The 23612-nt window shown below is 44.4% G+C and overlaps 1 protein-coding gene across 4 annotated transcripts in view; it reads left to right on the top strand.

Moving 5' to 3' along the window:
* TRIM37 (tripartite motif containing 37) overlaps positions 1 to 23612 on the top strand; it is a 943514-nt gene that overhangs the window by 587352 nt on the left and 332550 nt on the right. For all 4 annotated transcript variants that reach the window (XM_069226401.1, XM_069226400.1, XM_069226402.1 and 1 more), the window contains one exon: positions 10954 to 11042. In XM_069226401.1, the coding sequence (XP_069082502.1) occupies positions 10954 to 11042 (89 nt within the window). The remainder of the gene's footprint in view (positions 1 to 10953; positions 11043 to 23612) is intronic.

Raw genomic sequence — 23612 nt, 5'->3', positions numbered from 1 at the left:
AGCGATGACATTGTGCTTTATTTTATCCAGGAGACCGTTCACATTCCAGGAGATTTCTTGTATGGGACCTACCATATATCTTTGTATAGGGCATAGATTGTTCTCCTCGTGGTTACTCCCTACCTCCCCTCCCCCCCTTCCAAGGATTGTCTTAGGGAATCTGTAGGCGTCCTGTGAGTGACTACAAGAGCGCCTTGCTTGCTGAGGTGTGTGCTCATATTCGGGGACAGCAAAAGAAAAGGGGAAAACCATAAATTGCAATGCAACACCAATTAGAGCATATCAGAGTGAATGCTTGCCTACTCCCTACCCCATAATTCACCTCAGAAGCATCTGTCACCCCTATAAAACATCTATATTGGAAAATCATAATCTCAAAATTAACGAACAGTGGCAGACCCCTCCATTACATTGTGAATAGCCAACACCCAATACAAGCTCATACAGTCATTGAATTACTCGCCTGTTTCCAGATTCATTCATGTTGGCCCATCACAGCACCAGGCTCCAGGATAAGTCTGTCATTCGAGGCCACGATACGGTCAGGGGAAGGCTCCTCTGGCAACATCCCCTTGGCTGCGTTCTGTTCAGTGTTTCCCACTGCCCCTCCCCTCGACCCAGGGCCAGGGCCAGGGCCTCCACTCCAGGACTGAAGCTAAGGGGACCCGGACCTCGACCGACTGCGTGACCTCTTCCTCCGGGAGCGAGCACGCTTTCTCTGGTGCTTGGGGTGCACCAATGGGCGACCCATTCCCGCTCACTCACAGCCCCTACGGGAGTCATGATCAGAGGAGGCCAACGGGTGCTCCTCTGTGAGCCACGTCCAGGCCGCGGTAGGATTGTCGAAAAAGTGCATTTTATAGGAGTAGATAACTGTGAGCCAAGTCAGGAAGAGCAGGCGGTACTGCACCTCCATTGTCCACAGCTTCAGTTTTACCTCTGTGTAGGCCCTGTGCTGTTGCTGTACCTCCCTGGTATAGTCAGGAAACAAAAGAACTTTGGTGTCTCCACAATGTAGACCCCCCCCCCCCCCACCCTCCTGGGATTTAGCCTCCTGCAGGACCGCATCTCTGTCTCAATAGTTGAAGAACCGAAGTACCACAGGTCGTGGTGATAAGATGGGAGGAGGCCTGGATGTCAGGGCATGGTGTGCCCCTTAATAGTGATCCACTGAGAGAGTCGGTTGGATGGCATCCATGTCCTGAACCATTTCTCCTGGAAGGGGACCAACGGCCAGGGCTCCATAGTTTCAGGGAGGCCAATTATTTGTACATTAATGCACCAAGAGTGGTTTTCAGTGTCTTCAACCCTAAGGTGCAGTTCAGAGGTTTGTACCAGCAGTTTGGACACCTGAGTCATAATGGTTTGCATGTCATCCTCTACATTGGAGATCTTGGTCTCTGCCTCAGTCAGTCTGGCTGTTGCGTTGCAGAGATCTTGGCATACTAGGGCCACGTCAACTCTGACCTCTCAGATTTTTGTCTCCACCGCTGCTTGAATTGCCTGGAGAATAGTGGCCAAATCTCCAGTGGGCAAAGTCTTTGGCCCATGATCCACCTCCGTGGTTTGGGCAGGTGATGAGGCCGTTGTGAACTGGTCCATGTGTGTTTGTGCAGTCGCTGAGCTGGCTATTTTAACTTTCACCATCTTGGGTCCTGCCTCTAGACTTAATTGCAGATGATATGTCAAATCCCCAAAAGAGGCACGTGTCAATGTGCCCTCAAAGCTCTAAACAGCTACACTGAAGAGGCGAATGCCAATCCGCTTCCAGGGTCCAGCGAAGTTCCCAGGTCCCCCACCTCAGGGCAGTTGCACCAACCCCGAGAGTCCTCCGTTGTCCATACTGCATTGCCGCCCTGGCCTCCCGTTGTTAGTGATCTTCCTCACACAGGGGAATCAGAGTTGAAGTCCCGTCCCTGGGAGGGCAGGGACGGCCACAGAAATCAAGTCCTGGGTGCCTTAAGAACTCCTGCCACAGGGCCCTCACCCTTAGTAAAGCTATAATCTTATCCGTCCGTGTATATAGTCTTATCCGCCCTGTGTATCTATTTTAGGGTTCTTGAGTATGTAGGTCCAGGTTGGCCGCCCAGATGGTCTGTTCTTCCCTCCGTCCCTAGGATTCTCATTCAGGTTCACTGGCCCTCACAGCCAGTTTCATTGTGCCCAGGGCAACGGATCACTGGTTACACATTGTAGGAAAATGGCCCTTGTTGCACTTACCCCTCTCCCCCCCTTTTTTTGCCTGATATTGTCGCTGACTTGACTGATAGTGTGCTGGGATTGGCACACCCCTGGCGCACTGATAAGTCCCTTGTAAAAGATACCAGTGGTACCAAGGGCCCTGTGACCAGGGAAGGTCCCTAAGGGCTGCAGCATGTGTTGTGCCACCCTAAGGGGCCCCTTGCCTAACACATGCACACTGCCATTGCAGATTGTGTGAGTTGGTGAGGAGAAAAAGGCAATGTCGACACAGCATCCCCCTCAGGGTGCCATGCACACAAAACACTGCCTGTGGCATAGGTAAGTCACCCCTCTAGCAGGCCTTAAAGCCCTAAGTCAGAGTGCACTATACCACAGGTGAGGGCATAGCTGCATGAGCAATATGCCCCTACAGTGTCTAAGTCCATTCTTTGACATTGTAAGTACAGTGTGGCCATATTAAGTGTATGGTCTGGGAGTTTGTCAAAACGAACTCCACAGTTTCATAATGGCTACAATGAATACTGGGAAGTTTGCCATCAAACTTCTCTGAATAATAAACCCACACTGATGCCAGTGTTGGATTTATTAAAAAATGCACACAGAGGGCATCTTAGAGATGTCCCCTGTATTTTACACAAGCCTTCAGTGCAGGACTGACTGGTCTGTGCCAGCCTGCCACTGAGAGACGAGTTTCTGACCCCATGGGGTGAGTGCCTTTGTGCTCTCTGGGGCCAGAAACAAAGCCTGCACTGGGTGCAATGTATTGTCTGAACAAACAGGGGGGGACACATTCGAGGCAGTTGTAGCTGGAAGTTCAGACCATTTGGAAATGGCTTCTAGCAAACAATTTAACAATTATGTTAATACATCTTCCAGGAGTGCATAGCAAACAAGCGGATGCATTAAGCTGAATAATTCAAGAATATTACAATTGGATTCTATACGACAAAACTCTGCACTGCATATTTGAAGAATAAGGCTATCCAGAATTAGACCTTTTTGCTGAGGCACACGACAAAAAAATGGCCAAACTTCACATCAAGATATTATCAACCAGGATCCATGGGGAATGCCCTTTTGATAAACTAGTCATGAAAATGTCTCTACGCTTTTCCTGCCATCCCTTTGATTCCAACGTTGTTGATCAAACTTCAGGATTCTAAGACAAGTGTTGGACTTGCCCTATTTGTAAGGTTATCCCAAAACCTTTTGCCTTCTTCCTCCTATTTTTTTTACTTGTTTTGGTTGGCTGAAGGACTCTGGGCACTTTACCACTGCTAATCAGTGCTAAAGTACATATGCTCTCTGTCTAAAATGTATTGGTGATTGGTTTTTCTATAATTGGCATATTTGATTTACTAGTAAGTCCCTAGTCTAGTGCACCAGGTGTGCCCAGGGCTTGTAAGTCAAATGCTACTAGTGGGTCTGATTGTGCCACCCACATGAGAAGCCCTATAAACATGTCTCGGGCCTGCAATTGCAGAGCCTTTGTGTGCAGTTTTAAATTGCCATGTTGACCTGTCAAGAGCACCCATTTGCCAGGCCCAAACCTTCCCTGTTACTACATGTAAGTCACCCCTAAAGTAGGCGCAAGGCAACACCATGGGCACGGTGTAGTGTATTTTAAATGTAAAACATGTACTGGTGTGTTTTACATGTCCTGATAATGAAATACTGCTAAATTAGTTTTTCACTATTGCAAGGACTTTCTTTACCATAGGATAACATGGGGATTGCCTTGAAATATCTTTTAATTGTAATTTCCCGTTGGGAGCATATAGAGATATGGCGTTTGGTGCCTCCAGACTCACAATTTAAAAATAAATCTTTTGTGTGAAGTTGGTTTTGGAATTCTAAGTTTGAAAATGCCACTTTTAGAAGGTGGGCATTTTCTTGCTTAACCATTCTGTGCCTCTGCCTGTCTGCTGAAAACACGTCTGGGTCAGGATGACAGTTGGACAGTTTGTTTATTCACTCTAGACAGTGTCACAAAGGGAGCTGAGGTGCACCCTTCATTTCTTGATGGGTCTTCCTGAGCTAGAGTGGTGGGAGGAGCTGACACTTGTACCTGAATAGGGCTCTGCCTGTCCTTATGCAAAGCAGTATACAACCCCCTGGAGTGTGTCTCAGGCCAAGGCAGGAAAAGGCTGGGTCTTGTGCACAACAAAGCCTTCTCTCTGAGGTTTGCCTACTTAAAAGACAGAATTGGGTATAGGTACTGGACCTCTAACCCCTCAAAGTTAGAATGCTTCTTGATAGAGGACATTCTGCCAGGAAGAAGAGGTGGATGCTGTAGGAGGGACTGCCACTCTTCCTGTTGCTTTGCTGTGCTGGCCTACTGCTCCTGTCCTGGGAGTAAAAGGACTGGCTTTCTAAATCCTGCTTTCAAAGGTTTTCCAAGGGCTTGGACTGAGCTTGCTTCCTGTTAAGAAGCCTGAGGGACAGCAAAAAATTCATCTGCCAGCACTTGGACTCTCTTGCTGCCAAATCCAGTTCCTGGGCCCTTGAAATTGAATTCTGATACAACCAAGAAAAAAACAAACACATTGACTCCAGAGCCACTTGGAAACCGGAGCTGCTGTCCAACTCCAAGCTGCTACATGCACCAAAGCCAATGTCCCCGCTGAGTGCAACACCCACGACTAACGCTGCTACAGCGCCTCCAAAGTACCACCACAGCGTGAGTCCCAAATGCTGTGTCATCGACATCCGTGACACCCGAATCCAACTTCACAGCAGCACCTGTGGCCCCATGGTGTGATCGCAACACCAAAAAGTCGAAGCCTCACATCTTGAAGTGCTGGATTCATTGACCCCGCTGGAATGTAAGGAATAGACGCCTTGCCACTGACGCCGCATCACCTCCCCTGCAATCTTAAGGAGACAACGCCTTACATCCCCTGCCTAGCAGTAAGAAACAGATGCCTCACCTCCCCAGTACCAGTAAGGAACACCCCACCGGCTCCATTAACGCCTCACGTCCCTGACTCTGTGCAATGTCTTTGTTTCCTCATACTTTCCTAAGGCACTGTACCTGGGGTCCTTGCAATTCTATGCACGTCCCGCAGTCCCTCGCTTTTACAGACCACAGTTTAGAAGAGGATTAAAGCCACAATCCTCTGACGCATCTACCTCCCAGACAAAGCAGAGACAACAAAGACAATATTTCTGGAACAGAGGCAAGTTCCAAGCCTCAAAACAAACCACTACACCATCTAAGCAGTGACTTCCTTCTCACCCCTCCACTCCACACATCTCCTGTGGGGGGAAGACTACAGAAATTCCACTCTCATTGGCAAAATTTCACAACAGACAATTGGGTGTTATCAATTATCCGCAATGGCTGGTGCCTAGAATTAATCGCCACCCCTCCAAATGTACCACCACGTCACAACAACTTGTCCCCAGAACACAACGTTCTGCTGCAAGAAGAGGTACAATCTCTACTATTAAAACAAGCAATAGAATTGGTTCCACATTCTCAACAGGAAACAGGAGTATATTCACAATACTCATTCCCAAAAAAGATGGCACCCTCAGGCCCATCTTGGACCTGAGGCCTCTCAATCTATACATCCTGTCAGAACATTTTCACATGATAACGCTGCAGAATGTCATTCCACTACTACAAAAACAGGAATACATAACTGCTTTAGACCTCAAAGATGCATATTTCCACATACCCATCCATCCAGCTCATAGAAAATACCTCTGGTTCGTCATAGCAGGAAAACATTACCAATTCAAAGTTTTGCCATTCGGCATAACAGCTCCAAGATTTTTCACAAAATGTCTAGCAGTAGTAGCAGCTTACGTAAGAAGACAAAACATTCACGTCTTTCCATATCTAGACGATTGTCCAATAAAATCAAGCAATTTTACACAATGCCAAGAACACACTCAATATGTGATACTCCAAGCCCTACATACACTAGAGTTCACAATCAATTACCTAAAATCACACCTTCAACGAGCACAAGTACAACCTTACCTAGGTGCTATTTAAATACTCAGAAAGCCCTAGTATATCTAAATACACAAAGGATACAAGCTTTCTACAATCTCATACCACAAATCCAGCCAAATCAACAATATACTGTAAGATTCATTATGAAAATTCTAGGGATGATGGCATCTTGCATAGCTATTGTTCCACATGCCTAATGTTCCACATGCCTCTCAACAGTGGTCTCAGGCACACGGTCAACTTCAAGATCTAGTGTTGATGAACCGGCAAACACATATGTCTCTTCAATGGTGAAATCTCAGCAATCTAATGAAGGGGCGGTCATTTCAAGACCCTGTGCCTCAGACCATAATCACAACAGACGCATCCATGATAGGTTGGGGAGCTCATCTCAACAATCATACCATTCAAGGGGAATGGGATGCCAAACAGAAACAGTTTCACATAAACCACCTAGAATTATTAGCTTTATTTCTTGCCCTAAAAGCGTTTCAACCTCTTCTCAAACAGAAGACTGTTCTAATAAAAACAGACAACATGGCAACCATTTATTACCTCAACAAACAGAGGGGGGCACATTCATCTTAACTGTCCCTGCTAGCCCAAACAATATGGAAATGAGGAATTCACAATCACATTCATCTGTTAGCACAATACATTCCAGGGATAGACAGTCTGCTGGCAGATCTCCTAAGCAGGAATCACCAACAAACTCACGAATGGGAGATTCACCCCCAAGTACTTCAAAAGTACTTTCAAAGGTGGGGGACTCCAGAAATAGACCTATTTGCAACAAGCGAAAATGCAAAATGCCAAAACTTCGCATCCAGACACCCACATCCCCTATCCAAGGGCAATGCTCTTTGGATCAATTGGTCAGGGATATTTGCTTACGCTTTTCCCCTCTCCCACTCCTTCCCTTTCTGTTCAGCAAACTACGTCAAACATCACTCACCATGATACTCATAACCCCAATGTGGGCACGTCAACATTGGTACATAACACTCCTAGATCTGTCTGTAGTACATCATTCCAAACTCCCAAACAGACCAGACTTGTTAACACAGAACAAAGGTCAAATATGGCACCCAAGCCCCAATGCTCTTCCATCAGAATGTATGGAAGTAATTAAACAAGCATGTAAGCCTACTACTAGACAATGTTACCCAAACAAGTGTAAAAGATTTGTTAACTACTGTCAATCTAAAAACACAGAACCACTTAAAGCATCTATACAAGATATTCTATGCTATTTACTTTGTTTGCAGAAATCAAATTTAGCTTTCTCATCCATCAAAATCCACCTTACTGCAATATCTGCTTATTTACAAACTATTCAACACACTTCTCTATTCAGAGTTCCTGTTATTAAAGCCTTCATGGAAGGATTAAAACGCATTATTCCACCCAGAACACCATCTATTCATTCCTGGAATTTAAATATCGTATTTACCAGACTTATGGGCCCACCTTTTGAACCCATGCACTCTTGTCAAATTCAATTTTTAACATGGAACGTTGCCTTCCTTGTAGCTATTACTTCTTTACGAAGAGTTAGTGAAATACAGGCGTTCACTCTTGAAGAACCTTTCTTCCAAGTACACAAACATAAAATTGTACTTAGGACAAATCCCAAATTTCTACCAAAAGTAGTATCTCCTTTTCACATCAACCAAACAGTGGAATTGCCAGTCTTCTTTCCACAGCCAGACTCTGTGGCAGAAAGAGCTCTTCATACCTTAGATCTCAAAAGAGCTCTTATGTACTACATTTACAGAACTAAAGATTTTAGAAAAACACTATTGTGTTGATGTTTTCTCACAGCAACAGGCTTCTTTAGGCCAGGCTGTATTAAGAACACTATTTCAAACAACTTCAACTCCTACAGGCTAGCCACCGCTATTTTTTGGGAGGACTAACTGCTTTGTAGTCTATGCATAGCATGTGCATCTGCAGCTACACATGCCATTGAACGGAAAATGTCACTTACCCGGTGTACATCTGTTTGTGGCATGTATTGCTGCAGATTCACATGCACCCTCCCTCCTCCATGGAAGCCTGTAGGTAGTCTTTCAAGTTTAACATTTGTACACATGTATATACAGTTACATTTGCATGGACATCTCTTTATATTCTTATACTCTATCACTCCTTCCTTCACCCTTTGCCGGAAAACAGTCTAACTATGGAGTCGATGCCCATGCGCACTGTAACCAAGAGGAGGAGGCACTCGAGCCAGTGACTCCTAAAAGACTTCTTAGAAGAAAAACAACTTGTAACACTCAGAGTCCAACACTAGATGTCAGAAGAGATATGCATAACATGTGAATCTGCAACACTACATGCCACAAACAGATGTACACTGGGTGATATTTTCCAAATATATATATATATATATATATCTGTTGCACTCCAGGAGAGTTTATTACTTTATCCAAAAGTGTACTACAAACAACACCACCAACGCGTTTCGACCTCTCAGTCTTGTTCACAGTTTGTAAAGAACCTTCTCATGAGTCCCTTCTCATATGGAGAATGTATCAGGTTCAAACGGAACTGTTCTACGGAACAAGAAATGAAATCAAAATTCACAGAAACTCGACAAAGAATTATTCAGAGAAAATATAAGCGAAAAGATATAAATCTTGGAGAGCAAAAAGCGAGATCTAGAACGAGAGGAAATATTAAATAAGTCTACATTGAATAAAGTAAACAAAGATTCCGCCATAAGAATGATTCTGACGTACAATAAAGAAAATCATTTAATTCTGAACATCCTCAATAAATATTGGGACATCATAAGAAAAGATCCAGATATTGGTAAACTTGTTGGAGTAAGACCTATGGTTACAGACAAGAAGGTATCATCTTTACAAGTTGACAAAGTCTCTGAATTGGCTACAAACTCAGACAACTGGCTTTATATGTTGTGCAAAGTGTAAAGCCTGTCGCATAGGGGCAAATACAAGAGAATATCAAGATCATAAAGGCAATCCAATTAGGATTACCAAAAGAATCACGAGCAATACCACCTACATAGTGTACATAATTGAGTGTGGATGCGGGCTATGCTACGGGGGTAGTACGATTTGCCCCCTAAAGAAACAGATACTAGAACACATAAGAGTTGTACAAAATAAAGATGTAAATTATGCTATGGCAAAAAATCTGAACACACATAAGGATAAAAATTGGACCAACACGAAGTTCTTTGGCATCGCGACTGTTGAAAAAAATGAGAGAGGAGGGGATCGGGAGCTGAGGGAGGCCCTGGATGAACATTAGAGTTTGCTAACATAAAGGGGAGAGAGTACTATATGTATATGTAAATATGAATATGTTCAATGAGGATCTGACCCTGGAATTATGCTAACTGTATATATTAGATGAGGAAGTATAAGGAATATAGGTTTTCCCCGAATATGGTTTTCTTAAACATGATCTCTTAGAATAACATGATTTCCTCCTGATGTATTGTATTTAGATGTTTTTCTGGAAACATCTTTCATACCATCGGTATTATATGATGTTTTATTCAATTTGTATTTCCCTCTTTTTGTTTGATAACCATTATTATTAATATTTTTTAGCACTTTTTATTAATTTTGAGTTCGGTGATGGAAATTGATGTTTCTGGGCTATTGATATGCTCTGTGTTTTATCTAATTTTGTTGAAACCACATCTTCTATAATGCACTTGGTTGGTAGTGGGGAAAAAAGACTATAAAAGAGACTCATGGGAAGGTTCTTTACCAACTGTGAACAAAACCGAGAGGTCGAAATGTGTTGGTGGGGTCGTTTGTAGTACACTTTTAGATAAAGTAATAAACTCTCCTGGAGTGCAACGGATACATATATGTATGTTTTTTTCCAGACTTTCCATAGCCTGAAAAAAAAGTGTGTGTGTATATATAAATATATATATATATTTATATATATAGAGAGAGAAAATCCAGATAGATACATACTGGTAGTTGTATTTAGGACCGAATAACCATTCCCAAAAAGTTTTTATATATATATATATATATATATATATATATATATATATATATACACACACACACACACATTTTGGGAATGATCCAAAGAGGACTACATCATCCAGCGGTCAAAAGAGGGTCGCATCATGTAACAATCCAAGGTGACCATCCAAAATGGGCTATGTGCAATGGTCCAAACTGGACCGCATGCAATGGTTACTGTGGGATCACTTTCAACAGTCCAAGAAGCGCAGTATGTTCACAGAAATGTTAAATTTAATGTTCTTAAAATGAGCCATAATTAAACGTTTCCTACCTGTAATCCGGGTTTCCTCCAGGGAAATCCTCATCAAACTTATAAGCTGTTTGACAAATCTTCCCAAAATGTTTGTATATATATATCATTGAAAAACGTGTCCTACCATGTACCACTGGATGACTTGGCTCTACTTTGATTGCATGATGCGACCCTCCTTTGACCGTTGCTTATAGCACTTGCTTGCTTCCGGATTACTTCATTCATATTTCCAACTTAATTCATTCTTTTACCCAACTATTGGATAGTCACTAATAAGTATGAATGTTATCACCATCTCATGTTTATTGTCAGTAGCAAATCTTGTAACAAATCAAAAAAAGAATATGCCTTACTTTTACTGATGCAGCTCTACAGCACTCAGCTGGAGGTGGTTTGCTAAAATATGTTTGGAACTTGTGATGACATTTCATAAGAAGCAACTGTGTGTAGCTGACTGTTGTATTAAATTCTACTAGCTTGAAGTTTCTACTTTTTTTTCATAGGTCTGGTGAAAATGACGTAGAGTACAGTAATAACATGGATTTAGAGGAGGGAGAGTTAGTGGAGGAACCTTCTGCCGCTGGAGCATCAGGTAAGCAATGGCTGTGTGCGATAGGAAGGCTACATATAGCTCGATACCATGTGAGCTGGTTTATTTTAAAGGCTGTGGATTAAATACACAAAAACGTAAAAACTAAATGGGGGGTCGGAGGAGGTGTGTGTGTGTGTGTGTGTGTGTGTGTTTTTATTATTTTTATTTTATTTTGTGGAACTCACAAACATTTCCATTCCTATGCATGTGCATGGAAAGTTGTGCTTACCACAGGTTTTCTTGCCTATACTTGGGAAGTCTTTGTGACCTCTCCAGCACAATGACTGTTGCTGCTGTGTAGAGGCCTCCATTGTTGAAAACTGAACACAGGGGGAATATGATCCCTGTGCAGGCACACATTTTTTGTGTTTTTGTTTTCCTCTGGGTGGTTGGGATGAGGGATGTTTTTCCCCATGGAGTCACTGTCCGAGTCTTTACAGTGTGAAATGGATCAGGAGAGAGGTTTGTGAGTGCTGACAAACCTCTTTGGCATTTCATATTTCAGGCTATCCACACCTTGAAATTCCCAATTTCTGTTTCTTAAGTTGCATTTATGGGTGTGGAGAACACTACACACATGGCAGGGTCTCTGCAAATGTTAATTGACTTTAGCCTGACAGGAATCTTTGTGTATTCCTAGCAGTTTTAAGGTAAATTTAGTTGTAAAGATAGTTACGTCCTAAGTTACCTTTGTGATTAGGCCCCCCTGTTTTGGGGTACTAAGGGTACTAACACTTGTGTTATTTATTTAATCTTATTTCATCAATGTTGTATTTTATTTACTCTTTCCTGCAGTGCTATTACAAACCTTTCTATTTTCTATGTAATTAAAGGCATCCCAATCAAGACTTCTCTGGGACCCTTGAACATGCATTTCAGTGGTGTGACTTCACAGATTGTTTACTGATGTTCTGGTTATTTAAAATTTCATGCAATAAAATTACAAGATAAAACAATGATGGGATGACACACAGTCCATAAAAATATTCAAGCAAATTTTGTTAACCTGAAAATCATTTACCTTCTACTGGAAATAAGCACTATTTACTACACTTAGTTTTAAGGAATGAGCAAAATTCATTCACGTTCTAGGAATCCCATCTATCATGTTTTAGCACTTTGGAGCATCATTTCTCTGCCATATGATCTTCTTTCAGTATCCCCTCTTACAGATTCACTTTTTTAAAAGATCTCCTGAAATATAGCATCTGCTTGCATGGATTCTGAAAACGACAACTATGATGATTGACAGTTATGTTCCACAGTAGGGGGATAACTGGTATGAAGAGCTGCAGAATGTCGATGAGCTTGACACTTACTGGCCTTGTCTTCCCAAGGTCCTGCTACAGAGGAACATCCCTCTTTTGCTGTTGTGATAGGAAGGGCAGCTGAGATATTGGACCTATGATTGCCAACCATAGAAGTGAAAAACAATGTTTTGACCTAAGTTTTGTAACCTGACCAGATTTTCCACTGAGCCACTCTGACCATTTACATGGCACTTATTGACGCCCTTTTGGGCTCCTGGCTCAATCTGTGTTCAGGGCCACCTGTCAAAAGATATGTTGGCCATCGCCATTGGGCCTTTCAACCCTGCCTCTCCAACACAACACCCCACTTAGGATAGCCTGGTGGTTCAAGCATCCATCAGCAGGGTCAGTTCTAATGCTTTCCCTAGCACTCCTCCTGAACATAAGTCAACATAAATTGACTTATGGCAAAATACAGGGAGTGCAGAATTATTAGGCAAATGAGTATTTTGACCACATCATCCTCTTTATGCATGTTGTCTTACTCCAAGCTGTATAGGCTCGAAAGCCTACTACCAATTAAGCATATTAGGTGATGTGCATCTCTGTAATGAGAAGGGGTGTGGTCTAATGACATCAACACCCTATATCAGGTGTGCATAATTATTAGGCAACTTCCTTTCCTTTGGCAAAATGGGTCAAAAGAAGGACTTGACAGGCTCAGAAAAGTCAAAAATAGTGAGATATCTTGCAGAGGGATGCAGCACTCTTAAAATTGCAAAGCTTCTGAAGCGTGATCATCGAACAATCAAGCGTTTCATTCAAAATAGTCAACAGGGTCGCAAGAAGCGTGTGGAAAAACCAAGGCGCAAAATAACTGCCCATGAACTGAGAAAAGTCAAGCGTGCAGCTGCCACGATGCCACTTGCCACCAGTTTGGCCATATTTCAGAGCTGCAACATCACTGGAGTGCCCAAAAGCACAAGGTGTGCAATACTCAGAGACATGGCCAAGGTAAGAAAGGCTGAAAGACGACCACCACTGAACAAGACACACAAGCTGAAACGTCAAGACTGGGCCAAGAAATATCTCAAGACTGATTTTTCTAAGGTTTTATGGACTGATGAAATGAGAGTGAGTCTTGATGGGCCAGATGGATGGGCCCGTGGCTGGATTGGTAAAGGGCAGAGAGCTCCAGTCCGACTCAGACGCCAGCAAGGTGGAGGTGGAGTACTGGTTTGGGCTGGTATCATCAAAGATGAGCTTGTGGGGCCTTTTCGGGTTGAGGATGGAGTCAACCTCAACTCCCAGTCCTACTGCCAGTTCCTGGAAGACACCTTCTTCAAGCAGTGGTACAGGAAGAAGTCTGCATCCTTCAAGAAAAACATGATTTTCATGCAGGACAATGCTCCATCACACGCGTCCAAGTACTCCACAGCGTGGCTGGCAAGAAAGGGTATAAAAGAAGGAAATCTAATGACATGGCCTCCTTGTTCACCTGATCTGAACCCCATTGAGAACCTGTGGTCCATCATCAAATGTGAGATTTACAAGGAGGGAAAACAGTACACCTCTCTGAACAGTGTCTGGGAGGCTGTGGTTGCTGCTGCACGCAATGTTGATGGTGAACAGATCAAAACACTGACAGAATCCATGGATGGCAGGCTTTTGAGTGTCCTTGCAAAGAAAGGTGGCTATATTGGTCACTGATTTGTTTTTGTTTTGTTTTTGAATGTCAGAAATGTATATTTGTGAATGTTGAGATGTTATATTGGTTTCACCGGTAATAATAAATAATTGAAATGGGTATATATTTTTTTTTGTTAAGTTGCCTAATAATTATGCACAGTGATAGTCACCTGCACACACAGATATCCCCCTAACATAGCTAAAACTAAAAACAAACTAAAAACTACTTCCAAAAATATTCAGCTTTGATATTAATGAGTTTTTTGGGTTCATTGAGAACATGGTTGTTGTTCAATAATAAAATTAATCCTCAAAAATACAACTTGCCTAATAATTCTGCACTCCCTGTAATGTTCTCTCTCACAAGCCTTGATGTAAGATTAATCAATGGCAACTGTCTCAATGGCCATTATCCTCATGCATTTTTTGGATACGTTGGCTCTAGTTTTATCAACCTTTTGGGCAATATTTTGGGGGTCTCTCACACAGGTTATTCACGACAGTTGCGATGCAACAGAATTTGTAATATGTACCAGACTGGATGCAACTGATTGCCAGGAACATACCATGAGCACCAGTGTGGCTGTCTGCCATCACGTAAGTATGAGATCCACAGGGTTTTCTGAAAACATCCAGGCATCCTTAATGAACGTGCCTTTTCATGGCTCTGTTGCCCTTTTGGAGAAAAAGCAGACTCATCCTTGGAGCATTTTAAAGAACAGATCCACAGCACATTCCTTAGACTTGCCTACTCCCACAAGGCATTTCCACTAGTGGCCACAGAAGGGGTTTCCCTGCTTGTCAACACCAGACCCCTCCTTCTGCACACTAGACTTTACTTTTGTGGCTGAAGTCGTGATCCCCAAAGACCATGGGTACAGCAGGGACAACATGCAGATCAGTCTCGCCAGCTTCTGCAAATGCAATGCTGCTTTATTGTGTCCAATATTTCCTCCCAGGGTGGCAGGCCATAACAGTCAAGTCCTACACACTGTCTGCCAGAGCTATGCCCTCCTTCATATCTGTCTGCCACAGCTTCAGGAAAACTGAGGACCATCTGTCCATCTTAAAGCAGGAAGTGCAAAACATTTTGGCCGTAGGGCTATAAAGAGAGTTCCTTCCTCAGAAGTTGAAAATTGGTGTTAGTCCTGCTACTTCCTTGTACAAAGGAAGGATCTGGGCCTTTGTCAAATATTAGAACTTCACCCTCTCAAACGCTTCCTCTGGAAGGGCAAATTCAAAATGATCATGATAGCCAAGATCCTGTCTGCTCCTTAAGAATAGATGGTGGCTTTGGACCTACAGGATGCTTTTTTCCACATCCCTGTTCTGCAGGTACACAGATGCTGTATCAAAGTGGACCAGGAGCATTTTCAGTTTGCACTGCTCCCCTTTGCGCACACCAGTGCCTCTTGGATGTTCACAGTAGTGATGGCGGTGGTCTTAACATCAACATTTTGGAGTCACACCTGACTTTTGTAGATGCTTCATTTCATCATAGCCATTCTGGATACAGCATAGTTTTGCACCAAGGCCCCCCCATTAGTGGAGAGCCAGGACATTTGGGCTATGATACAGATGTTTCAGCCTCTGTCCTGGATCTCAATGTTTGCTGGGATTGTTGGCCTCCTGCATCCTGTTAATATTGCATGCCAGATAACACACACACAGACTCTGCAGTGGGGCCTGAAGTTCCAGGAGGCTCACCATCAGGGAAAACTGGCTGATTGTATTCAGATGTCTTTGGAGACTGCAAACGATCTGCATTGGTGGCTACTGGAATACAAATGGGTCAGTAGCAGGCCCCTTTTCTTACCTCGCTGAGAGCTGACTGTGGTGATAGATGCATCACTACTGGGTTGAGGAGGTCATTTGCGAGAGGTGGAGATCAGAGGACTCTGGCCTCCAGTGAGACCTGACTCCACATCAAATGTGTTTGAGTTAAGGGCAATTTGATTGGTGCTGAAGGCTTTCCTAGGACTATAAAAAGAAAGATGCTGCAGGTTCTCACAGATAACAAGCCGTGCAGGGTGGGGCCCTGAACGCTGGACTAGGAGGCCTTGAGCCTCTGGAAATGGCTAGACAGCCAAAGTATTTTTCTGGTGGTGAACCACATAGTGAGATCTTTGAATACCAGGGTGCACAAACTCAGCCACAGGTGCCTAGTGGATTATGAATGGCAGTTATACCCAGAGGTGGCACAAGCTGTCAACCAACAATGGGGAGAATCCTGATTTGATCTTTTTGCCAATCGCTGAGAACGCACAATGTTCACACTTCTTCATGCTGGTGTTTTCAAAGCAGCTCTTGCTTGGAGACACCTTCCTTTTGAGGTGGAGCTCAGGACTTGTGTGCCTTCCAACCAATACCTCTCTCCTCTCCCAGTTTATGCTTTGTTATATGTATTTGTATGCAGGTAGACCCACCTTGGAGTGTATCCTGGTGCTGAAGAAGGAACTGTATGGGTTGCCCCAGGGCAGAGGCTATGTGAAGAGCCAGGTCTTCAGTTTCTTGTGAAATTCAAGAATTGAGGCAGCAGCTCTGATATGCATGGGCAGGTCATTCCAGGCTTTCGGAGCAAGGTAAATAAAGACACCTTGGATGGATCTTGTTCTGTGTATGTGGGGAGGGAAGAGTGTGAGTAGATCTCCTCTTGAGGAGATGTCTGGTAGGTTTGTGGAAGTTTGTGATTGTTGAGGTAGGTGTGGCCTATGTTGCCTATGTTGCCTAAGGCTTTGTAAGTACATGTGCATGAGGAGTTTAAAAAGTGCTCATTTGTGGAGTGGGAGCGATTGAAGCTCTTTGAGATGCGGGGAGGTGTGCGTGCAGCGTGGGAGGTTGAAATTGAGGACAGCCGTGGAGTTTTGTATGGTCTGGAGTCTTCTGGTTCATTGAGAGATTCCAGCATAGAGTGTGTTGCAGTAACCCAGCTTGCTGGTTATGAGGGTTTGAGTGACAGTTCTGTGAAGTTTGGTAGAGAGCCTTTTGAAGATCGTCTTGAGTGCAAGGAAGAAGGAGGTGGCGACATGGGAGACTGCATTCACTTGACCAGTCATGATGAGTTAGTTGTTGATTATCATTCTGCTGTACTTTGTGTGGTTTGCCAAAGGGCAATGGTTCAGAGTTTGGTAGACCACCTAGGGGAGTCTGAGAGCGAGGTGTCTTTGCTGAGGATGACTAGTTGCAGATTACGTACCGTAGAAATTCCCCCAGGCATCAGACTGGATCCAGAGATTTTCTTCAAGTAGTACCCTTGCGCACTGTCAGGTGGCTTCAGTCAACTCAGCATCTGTCATTGGTGTCATAGTCACCATGATGACGTCTCGTCATATATAGGAGCCACCCCGGTGCGCTGACATAATTTATTTTCTTTCCGACGCCACCCTACATGCAGATTCAGAGAAGAGCTACCCTCCGTTGTTGTCTGACTGACTTTTCAACCCTTTTGTCGACTTTTGATATTTTTGGTGCGTCGAGATGTCTTGTTGTGTAGCTATTTTAGCCATGTTCTGAACACGTTGTTTTAGCTAACTAGGCCTGCAGCTGTGCACTTTAACCCAAGTACATTTTCTTCAGCATTGTTTTATTTTTCTAGCAATGGCTACATTCGCGGCACTGTTTTATTTTCTCTATTTCATTGTTCTTTCACCTAGGAATGTATCATGTTCTTAGTAGGACATGTAGTTCACTTTGTACTTTTTCCAAGGCTACAGTCTGATAGGGTTGCCGACAAACATGGTATGCTGTGTCTCCAGTATTTACAGAAACACACTCATACGTGGGGACCATTTCTTAGAATGTCATCTGTTTTATTATGGAAACACCCTTTAGTCCCAGACGCATCAGAGGAAGATTCCAGTCAGAGGACCACAACTGTATGCTCATTGCTGCAAGCTTCGCTACAGCTACTTGCTTAGACAGCCGAACCCTGACCCAGATGGGGACGGTGTCTCTTTAGACCTCAGTCCTCTTCTTCAGGTATGAGGGATGATGTTCTCCTAGGTTATTGACTATAAATCCACTCTCCTGTTTAGACAGCATGGTAGGACTGTTTTTGTGTTTTACATGTCTGCTCCTATTGTTTTTTATTCTCCTCGTTATTGCTATGCACCGGCTTTTATCGAAGATGCAGATATTGTAATAAATGCTTATTTAAATATATTCTGCCTCCGTTGTCTTTGCCTGAGTGAGATCTTGGTAACTGAGAGAAAGGGATGCGATCTGATGTACCACGATTCCCTGGGGAGTCTACCTTTACCATGAGCCCGGTTGCCACAATCATCTTGGTCAGAGACAGGGCACTGCTAGTTAGCCAGAAACCCCGGATTAGGCCGACCGGTGTCATCTGGTGTGGAATTGTACTCAAGTACCCACAATCCAGGCGATCCTACTGGCCAAATCCAGTAGCCTCGTTACCCTAATGAGAAACTACACGACACCGTAAGACCGGATTCAAACCGTACGACTGTCACTGCATGATGTTGGTGACGGATCAGCATCTTGTGTGCTTGTGGTGTCTGGAGTATGACCACAACCCAAAGTTGTGCTCCGACTGCCATGCCATGAACCCGATTCTTTTGAGGGAGCAGTCCCTAATGCTCAAGGCGGCCCAGCGGTCGGCTTTGAGTCGCTCCCAGTCTCGCTTGAGAAACATTTCACAAGACCGTTTACGGAGCCATTACCACTCATCCTCCTCCCACTCCAAGACACAGGACATTCGGGTCACAAGAAGAAGTAAAAAAAGAACAAGTGTTCTTCGACTTCACCCCGTTGCTCAGCCGATGCGATGCAGGAGGAGTGTCGTCCTTTCAGGCCTCAGTCTTCAGAGCCTGCTTCTGGGTTGACCCTGCGCCTCCCTGAGTTTCCAGGAGCCATAGGCACCGCTGCCCAACTCAGGACGTTTTATGAGGCCATTTGCCTTAAATTTATGCAGACTGACTTTCCAGTTCTGCCCTTGGGTCCGGGTGGGGTCCCCATCGGGCTCTGCGGCTTCGGCCTCATCTCCGGCTGGCACCCCAGGATCTGTTTCTGGGTCTCACCCGAAGCCGGTGGTGCCATTGCAACCTTCCCTGGTGCTGAGGCAGAAGTTGACCCTTCCAATGTCTGTTAGGCCAATAATGAACGTCAATCCCATACTTATTCCTGACTCTGACCCAGAGGCAGAACAACGTCGATGGGGACATCAGTTCCCAGGTTCGATCGTGACCTTTATATCTATGGGTATGGTGAGTGTATGGAGGGGTCGCTGGACCCTCTTGAATACCAGCTTGAAGACCCTTACATGGACTGTGCTCAGGAATTGGGAGAAGCCAATGGGTTGGACACTTCCTATGACTCTGGCATGCTTTCCCCACTACTGTGGCTAGCTATAGAGGAGGTAGCCTCCTACTCGATGGTGGTGCAAAGGGTGGCCGAGGTCCTGGGCCTTGAGCTGCCTTCAGTGACTGTCAGGACTAACCTCCTGACTGAGCTTCATCCTCTTCTGGCACATTCTCTTCGGCACCCCAGGACAAAGAATAAAAAAGACTGGACCAACTGGGGTAGAAAATGTTCTTTTCCTCCAGTCTGGCATTGCGGTCCGTGAATGCTGCATGCCTTTTGGGCTGCTGCATCCATACTTTATGGGGTACAGTCACGCAGGTGCTGTCACAAGTCCCGGAGGAGGCCCGGCCATTCTCTCCTAAGCAGTTGTTGACGTGAGAGATGCACCCATGTTAACAATTTGATGTGGACTGGACACCATCAGCTCACTGGGCAGATAGATTGCGTCCACAGATGCCCTTCGGCGCCATGTTTGGTTGAGCTTTTTCAGGGGATGTCCAGCAATCACTTATGTACATGCCCTTCGATGGCACCTGTCTCTTTGGAGGCAAAGTGGACTCTTGAGTGCTTTAAGGAGTCTGGAGCTATGGCTTGGTCCCTTGGCCTAACAGCTGCTCCTCGCCCCCCTCAGTCGACTTTTCGCCCCTTTCGTGGCTACAGAAGGGGCACACTTTCCCTCAAGCCACCGTGCTGTGCATGTTGCCCAGCCTCTCCATGGCTGATTGAGGACACGGGATCGACAACTTCTGTGAATCATCGAGCCAGCTTTTGGGCTGATACAGCCCCTCGCCTAACCCCACTCCACAAAAGGATCAGTTGGCACTTCTCCACAAGGAGTTTACGGCTCTCTTGCCCAAGGGAGCCATAGAGAGGGTCCCTGTGCAAAAGTAGGTCATGGTTGTTATTCCCGCTAATTTCAGGTGCCCAAAAAGGACAAGGGCCTTTGTCCCATCCTAGACCTTCGGCCCTCAATTGTTTCCTCAAAAAAGGGGAAGTTCAAAATGCACACTTTGGCTCAGGTCCTTTCTGCCCTGGAGACTGGATGGTAGCGTTGGACTTGCAGGATGCCTTCTTCCATATTCCCATCCTGCCTGCCCACAGACATTACTTGCGGTTTGTGGTAGGTCACGAGCACTTTCAGTTCACAGTGCTCCCCTTCGACCTTACCAGCGCCCCTCGGGTGTTCATCAAAGTGATGGCAGTGGTTGCAGCTCATCTGCGCTGGTTAGGCATTTCAGTTTTCCCCTACCTCGACGACTGGCTGGTGAAGGTGGGCTAGCCCCAGGCTGTCGTCTCCCACCTCTAGACTATGGAGGACCTCCTGCATTCGCTGGGGTTTACTATAAACGGGCCAAAGTCACACCTGACTCTCTCTCACATGCTCCCTTTCGTCTGAGCTGTTCTGAACTGTAGGAAGTTGGCCTGGGTTGTGGTGAGCAACTATGGTGTTACCACTTTAAACTAGGTCCAGGTATTCCCCTATTAGTGAGGTGTAGACAGTCTAGGAAGCCAGGGCGCTCTAGACGTGACTGGGGATGAGCAGCTAAGACTTATGTAGGAGACATGCAAACCTTGTGAAATACCACTCTAGTCACACAGCACTCTCACACATGGAAGAACCACAAAGTTTTACAACAATAAATGTACTTTATTATGGTACAACAAATAATAAAAAACTATGTAGGCAATACTCCACTAGCAGGCGAGTAAATACATTATTATATACACTTTAGAAGTCGGGAATTGGCATAGAAAACAATAGAGAACAGTGAAATAACAGAAAATAATGGAGACCCTAGGGGGAGACCAAACCATATATTAAGTAAGTGGAAAGCGAAAGTCAGTTCCCCACCCAAGGAAGTGGAATCTGTAGAGGAGAGCTGGAGGAACTAGGAATCCCAATAGGTAAATACCAGGGTGTCCCGTTCAACCCTCCCCACTGTGTCCCCCCCCCCCCCAGCAACCAGGAGAGAAGAGGTTTTTCCCCAAACCCACAGGTAAACTTTGGAAAAGGACTGTTCAAGACCCAAACAAGGCTGAAAGAAACCTAAGGTGGATCTTGACAGGAGAGGAACTGCAAGTAAAGAGCAACAAGTTCAGTTCGAGTTGGAGTGTCTGGTTGGGGCAGGAGCCCCTACCCACCCATCTGGAGATGCAGAACCAGGTCGATGATGAAGTCCACGAGTCTGCTATACAGCACAGGAGAAGGAGAAGAGTTCCAGGAGTGATTCAGTCAATGTCCCACGTCAGAAGAAGAGTTTCAGTCAGTTGTATGTAAAAACTACTAACAAGCCTTGGCAAAGGCAAGAGTCACAGATGAAGAGTTGCAGAGCTGCTGAGGACCAGGAAGTTCAAGAGGGACTCAACCCACAGAGGGGAGTCCCAGGTGACCCTCAGCAGTGAGGAGAGTCATAAGTCGAGGATGCAGCCCCCACAGGCAGCAGGCACAGGAGTTGCATTGAGGCCCACTCAAAACACCTGGAGAGGAGTCCCACGTCGCTGGAGCAGCACGCAGGAGACTAGGCTTTGCAGGGGAGAGTGCTGGAGGCCAGGGCTACACGGAGCCTGAAGAGCCCTTGGAAAAAGAGCCAACAAACCTTGGTAGCTGCAAGAGTTGCGGTCTACAGAGCTACTGTCCTGCAAGGAGAGGCAAGGACAGTTGGTAGAGAGGACCAAGGGGACTACGCCAGACCACCACCTGTGTTGCAGGATCGATGCAGTTTTGCAGGAGAGAAGATCCATGCAGCTGGTCGTTGTTACAGTTGGTTCCCTACAATTGTAAATTGTATTTATATATCTCTTACACTTAAAGCACTTTGTGGCGAGTAGCTGTCTACTCCGGGACCCCCAGATTAGAGGTTTAAAGTTAGTAGATTTGTATTTTTTTCTTTCTTTATAATTTGTTAGGTTTCTGCTCTTGATTTCTTGTGTGTTTAGTTGACTTTTGAAGAGTGATTGAATTATGGGAATAGATATGAAAGTGGAATGAGTAAGTTGTTTTTGTAAGTAGTGGTTAGTTGAATGTCATGGAGGGGAAGTTTGAGAAGCTTAAATGGGAGTTCATAGTAGTCAAAAAGGAAGGTTTGGTATGAGTCAGAGATGGAGGGATGAAACAAAAGTTGAAAGCGGATTTCCGTTTTAATAACAATAACCTGGAAGCTTATGCATACATATATGCAAATGGCAAGGGTTTATTGGCAGGAGTGCATAGAAGCGGCAATATTTACATTTTCGGATGTGCACTTTAATCTTGTGGTGATGTATGCTGATGTTTTCTTTACATTTCATGAAGTTTAAGTAGAAGGCATAATTCCACTGTATATGCACATATTAACATATAGAGGCAGCTATAATGACAGTGTCTGACATACACTCTATCTTGCAGTGTAATGTAAATTTTTCCCTATATATTTCCTTGCTTATAACAGGAATGACACATGTATAACAACAACTTTATCTCTATACCATGAGAAGTATAGTTTGTCTTGTCAGAATATACTGTTGTGAGTATAGTTGTCGTGTGGAAGAGCAGCTTTTGACTAAATGTGAAGCTAAGTTGGTTGTCAGTGGATCTTAAGTGTGTAGGTAGTGAATTCAATAGAGAAAGATGTTCCAACCGTGTTTATTTTCTTGTATGCAGGAAGGTTGAGGAGAGGAACCATTCTTGAGCGTAGGTACATTTGTTGTATTTGTCGATTTTCTTCCTGATGAAGAGTGGTATTTTGCCTTATATTGCTTTGTGTGTGCTACAAAATAGATTATTGGTGGATCAACTGGTAACCAGTGTCGAGCCTTCAAGGCAGTGGTGCTTGTGGCCTTGCATGTTAAGGAGGTGCAGAATTGTAATTTTACAAATGTAGCTTTGCAAATTTGCAAGCTTTATATTCTCAGGTTGTGAAATAGATCATGTTTCCAAAACGTTGCCAGTACAGGAGAAATTTCCAACAGTAAAAGTTTCCTTTCAGTAAGGAGCCTTTGCTGTTTGTTTCCCATCACACAAAACATACTTTCTGTAAGATTTTCACCCACTATTACACACACAAAAAACTAAACCTTTTGCACCTTTGAGAAGTTGACAAACGCTATCAATCAAATTTAAATCCTCCTTTAGAAACACAGACCTTCAATGACCTTTGCATGTTTATAAGTTCCCATCTCGTCCCTGGCATGAACCTAAATATGCATGAATGTAAAGCTCACTGGAGCCACAAGCAGCAGTGGGTCTCCCACCTCTTCATCTTTACAGAATAAAGTAAACAAAAAACAGAAACACTGGCTCAATCCAGTCATTGAATTTCCTGCTTTCTTT

This window comes from Pleurodeles waltl, chromosome 3_1 (genome assembly GCF_031143425.1).
Source record: "Pleurodeles waltl isolate 20211129_DDA chromosome 3_1, aPleWal1.hap1.20221129, whole genome shotgun sequence".
Lineage (NCBI taxonomy): Eukaryota > Metazoa > Chordata > Amphibia > Caudata > Salamandridae > Pleurodeles > Pleurodeles waltl.
This window is presented reverse-complemented; position numbering and strand designations above follow the sequence as displayed.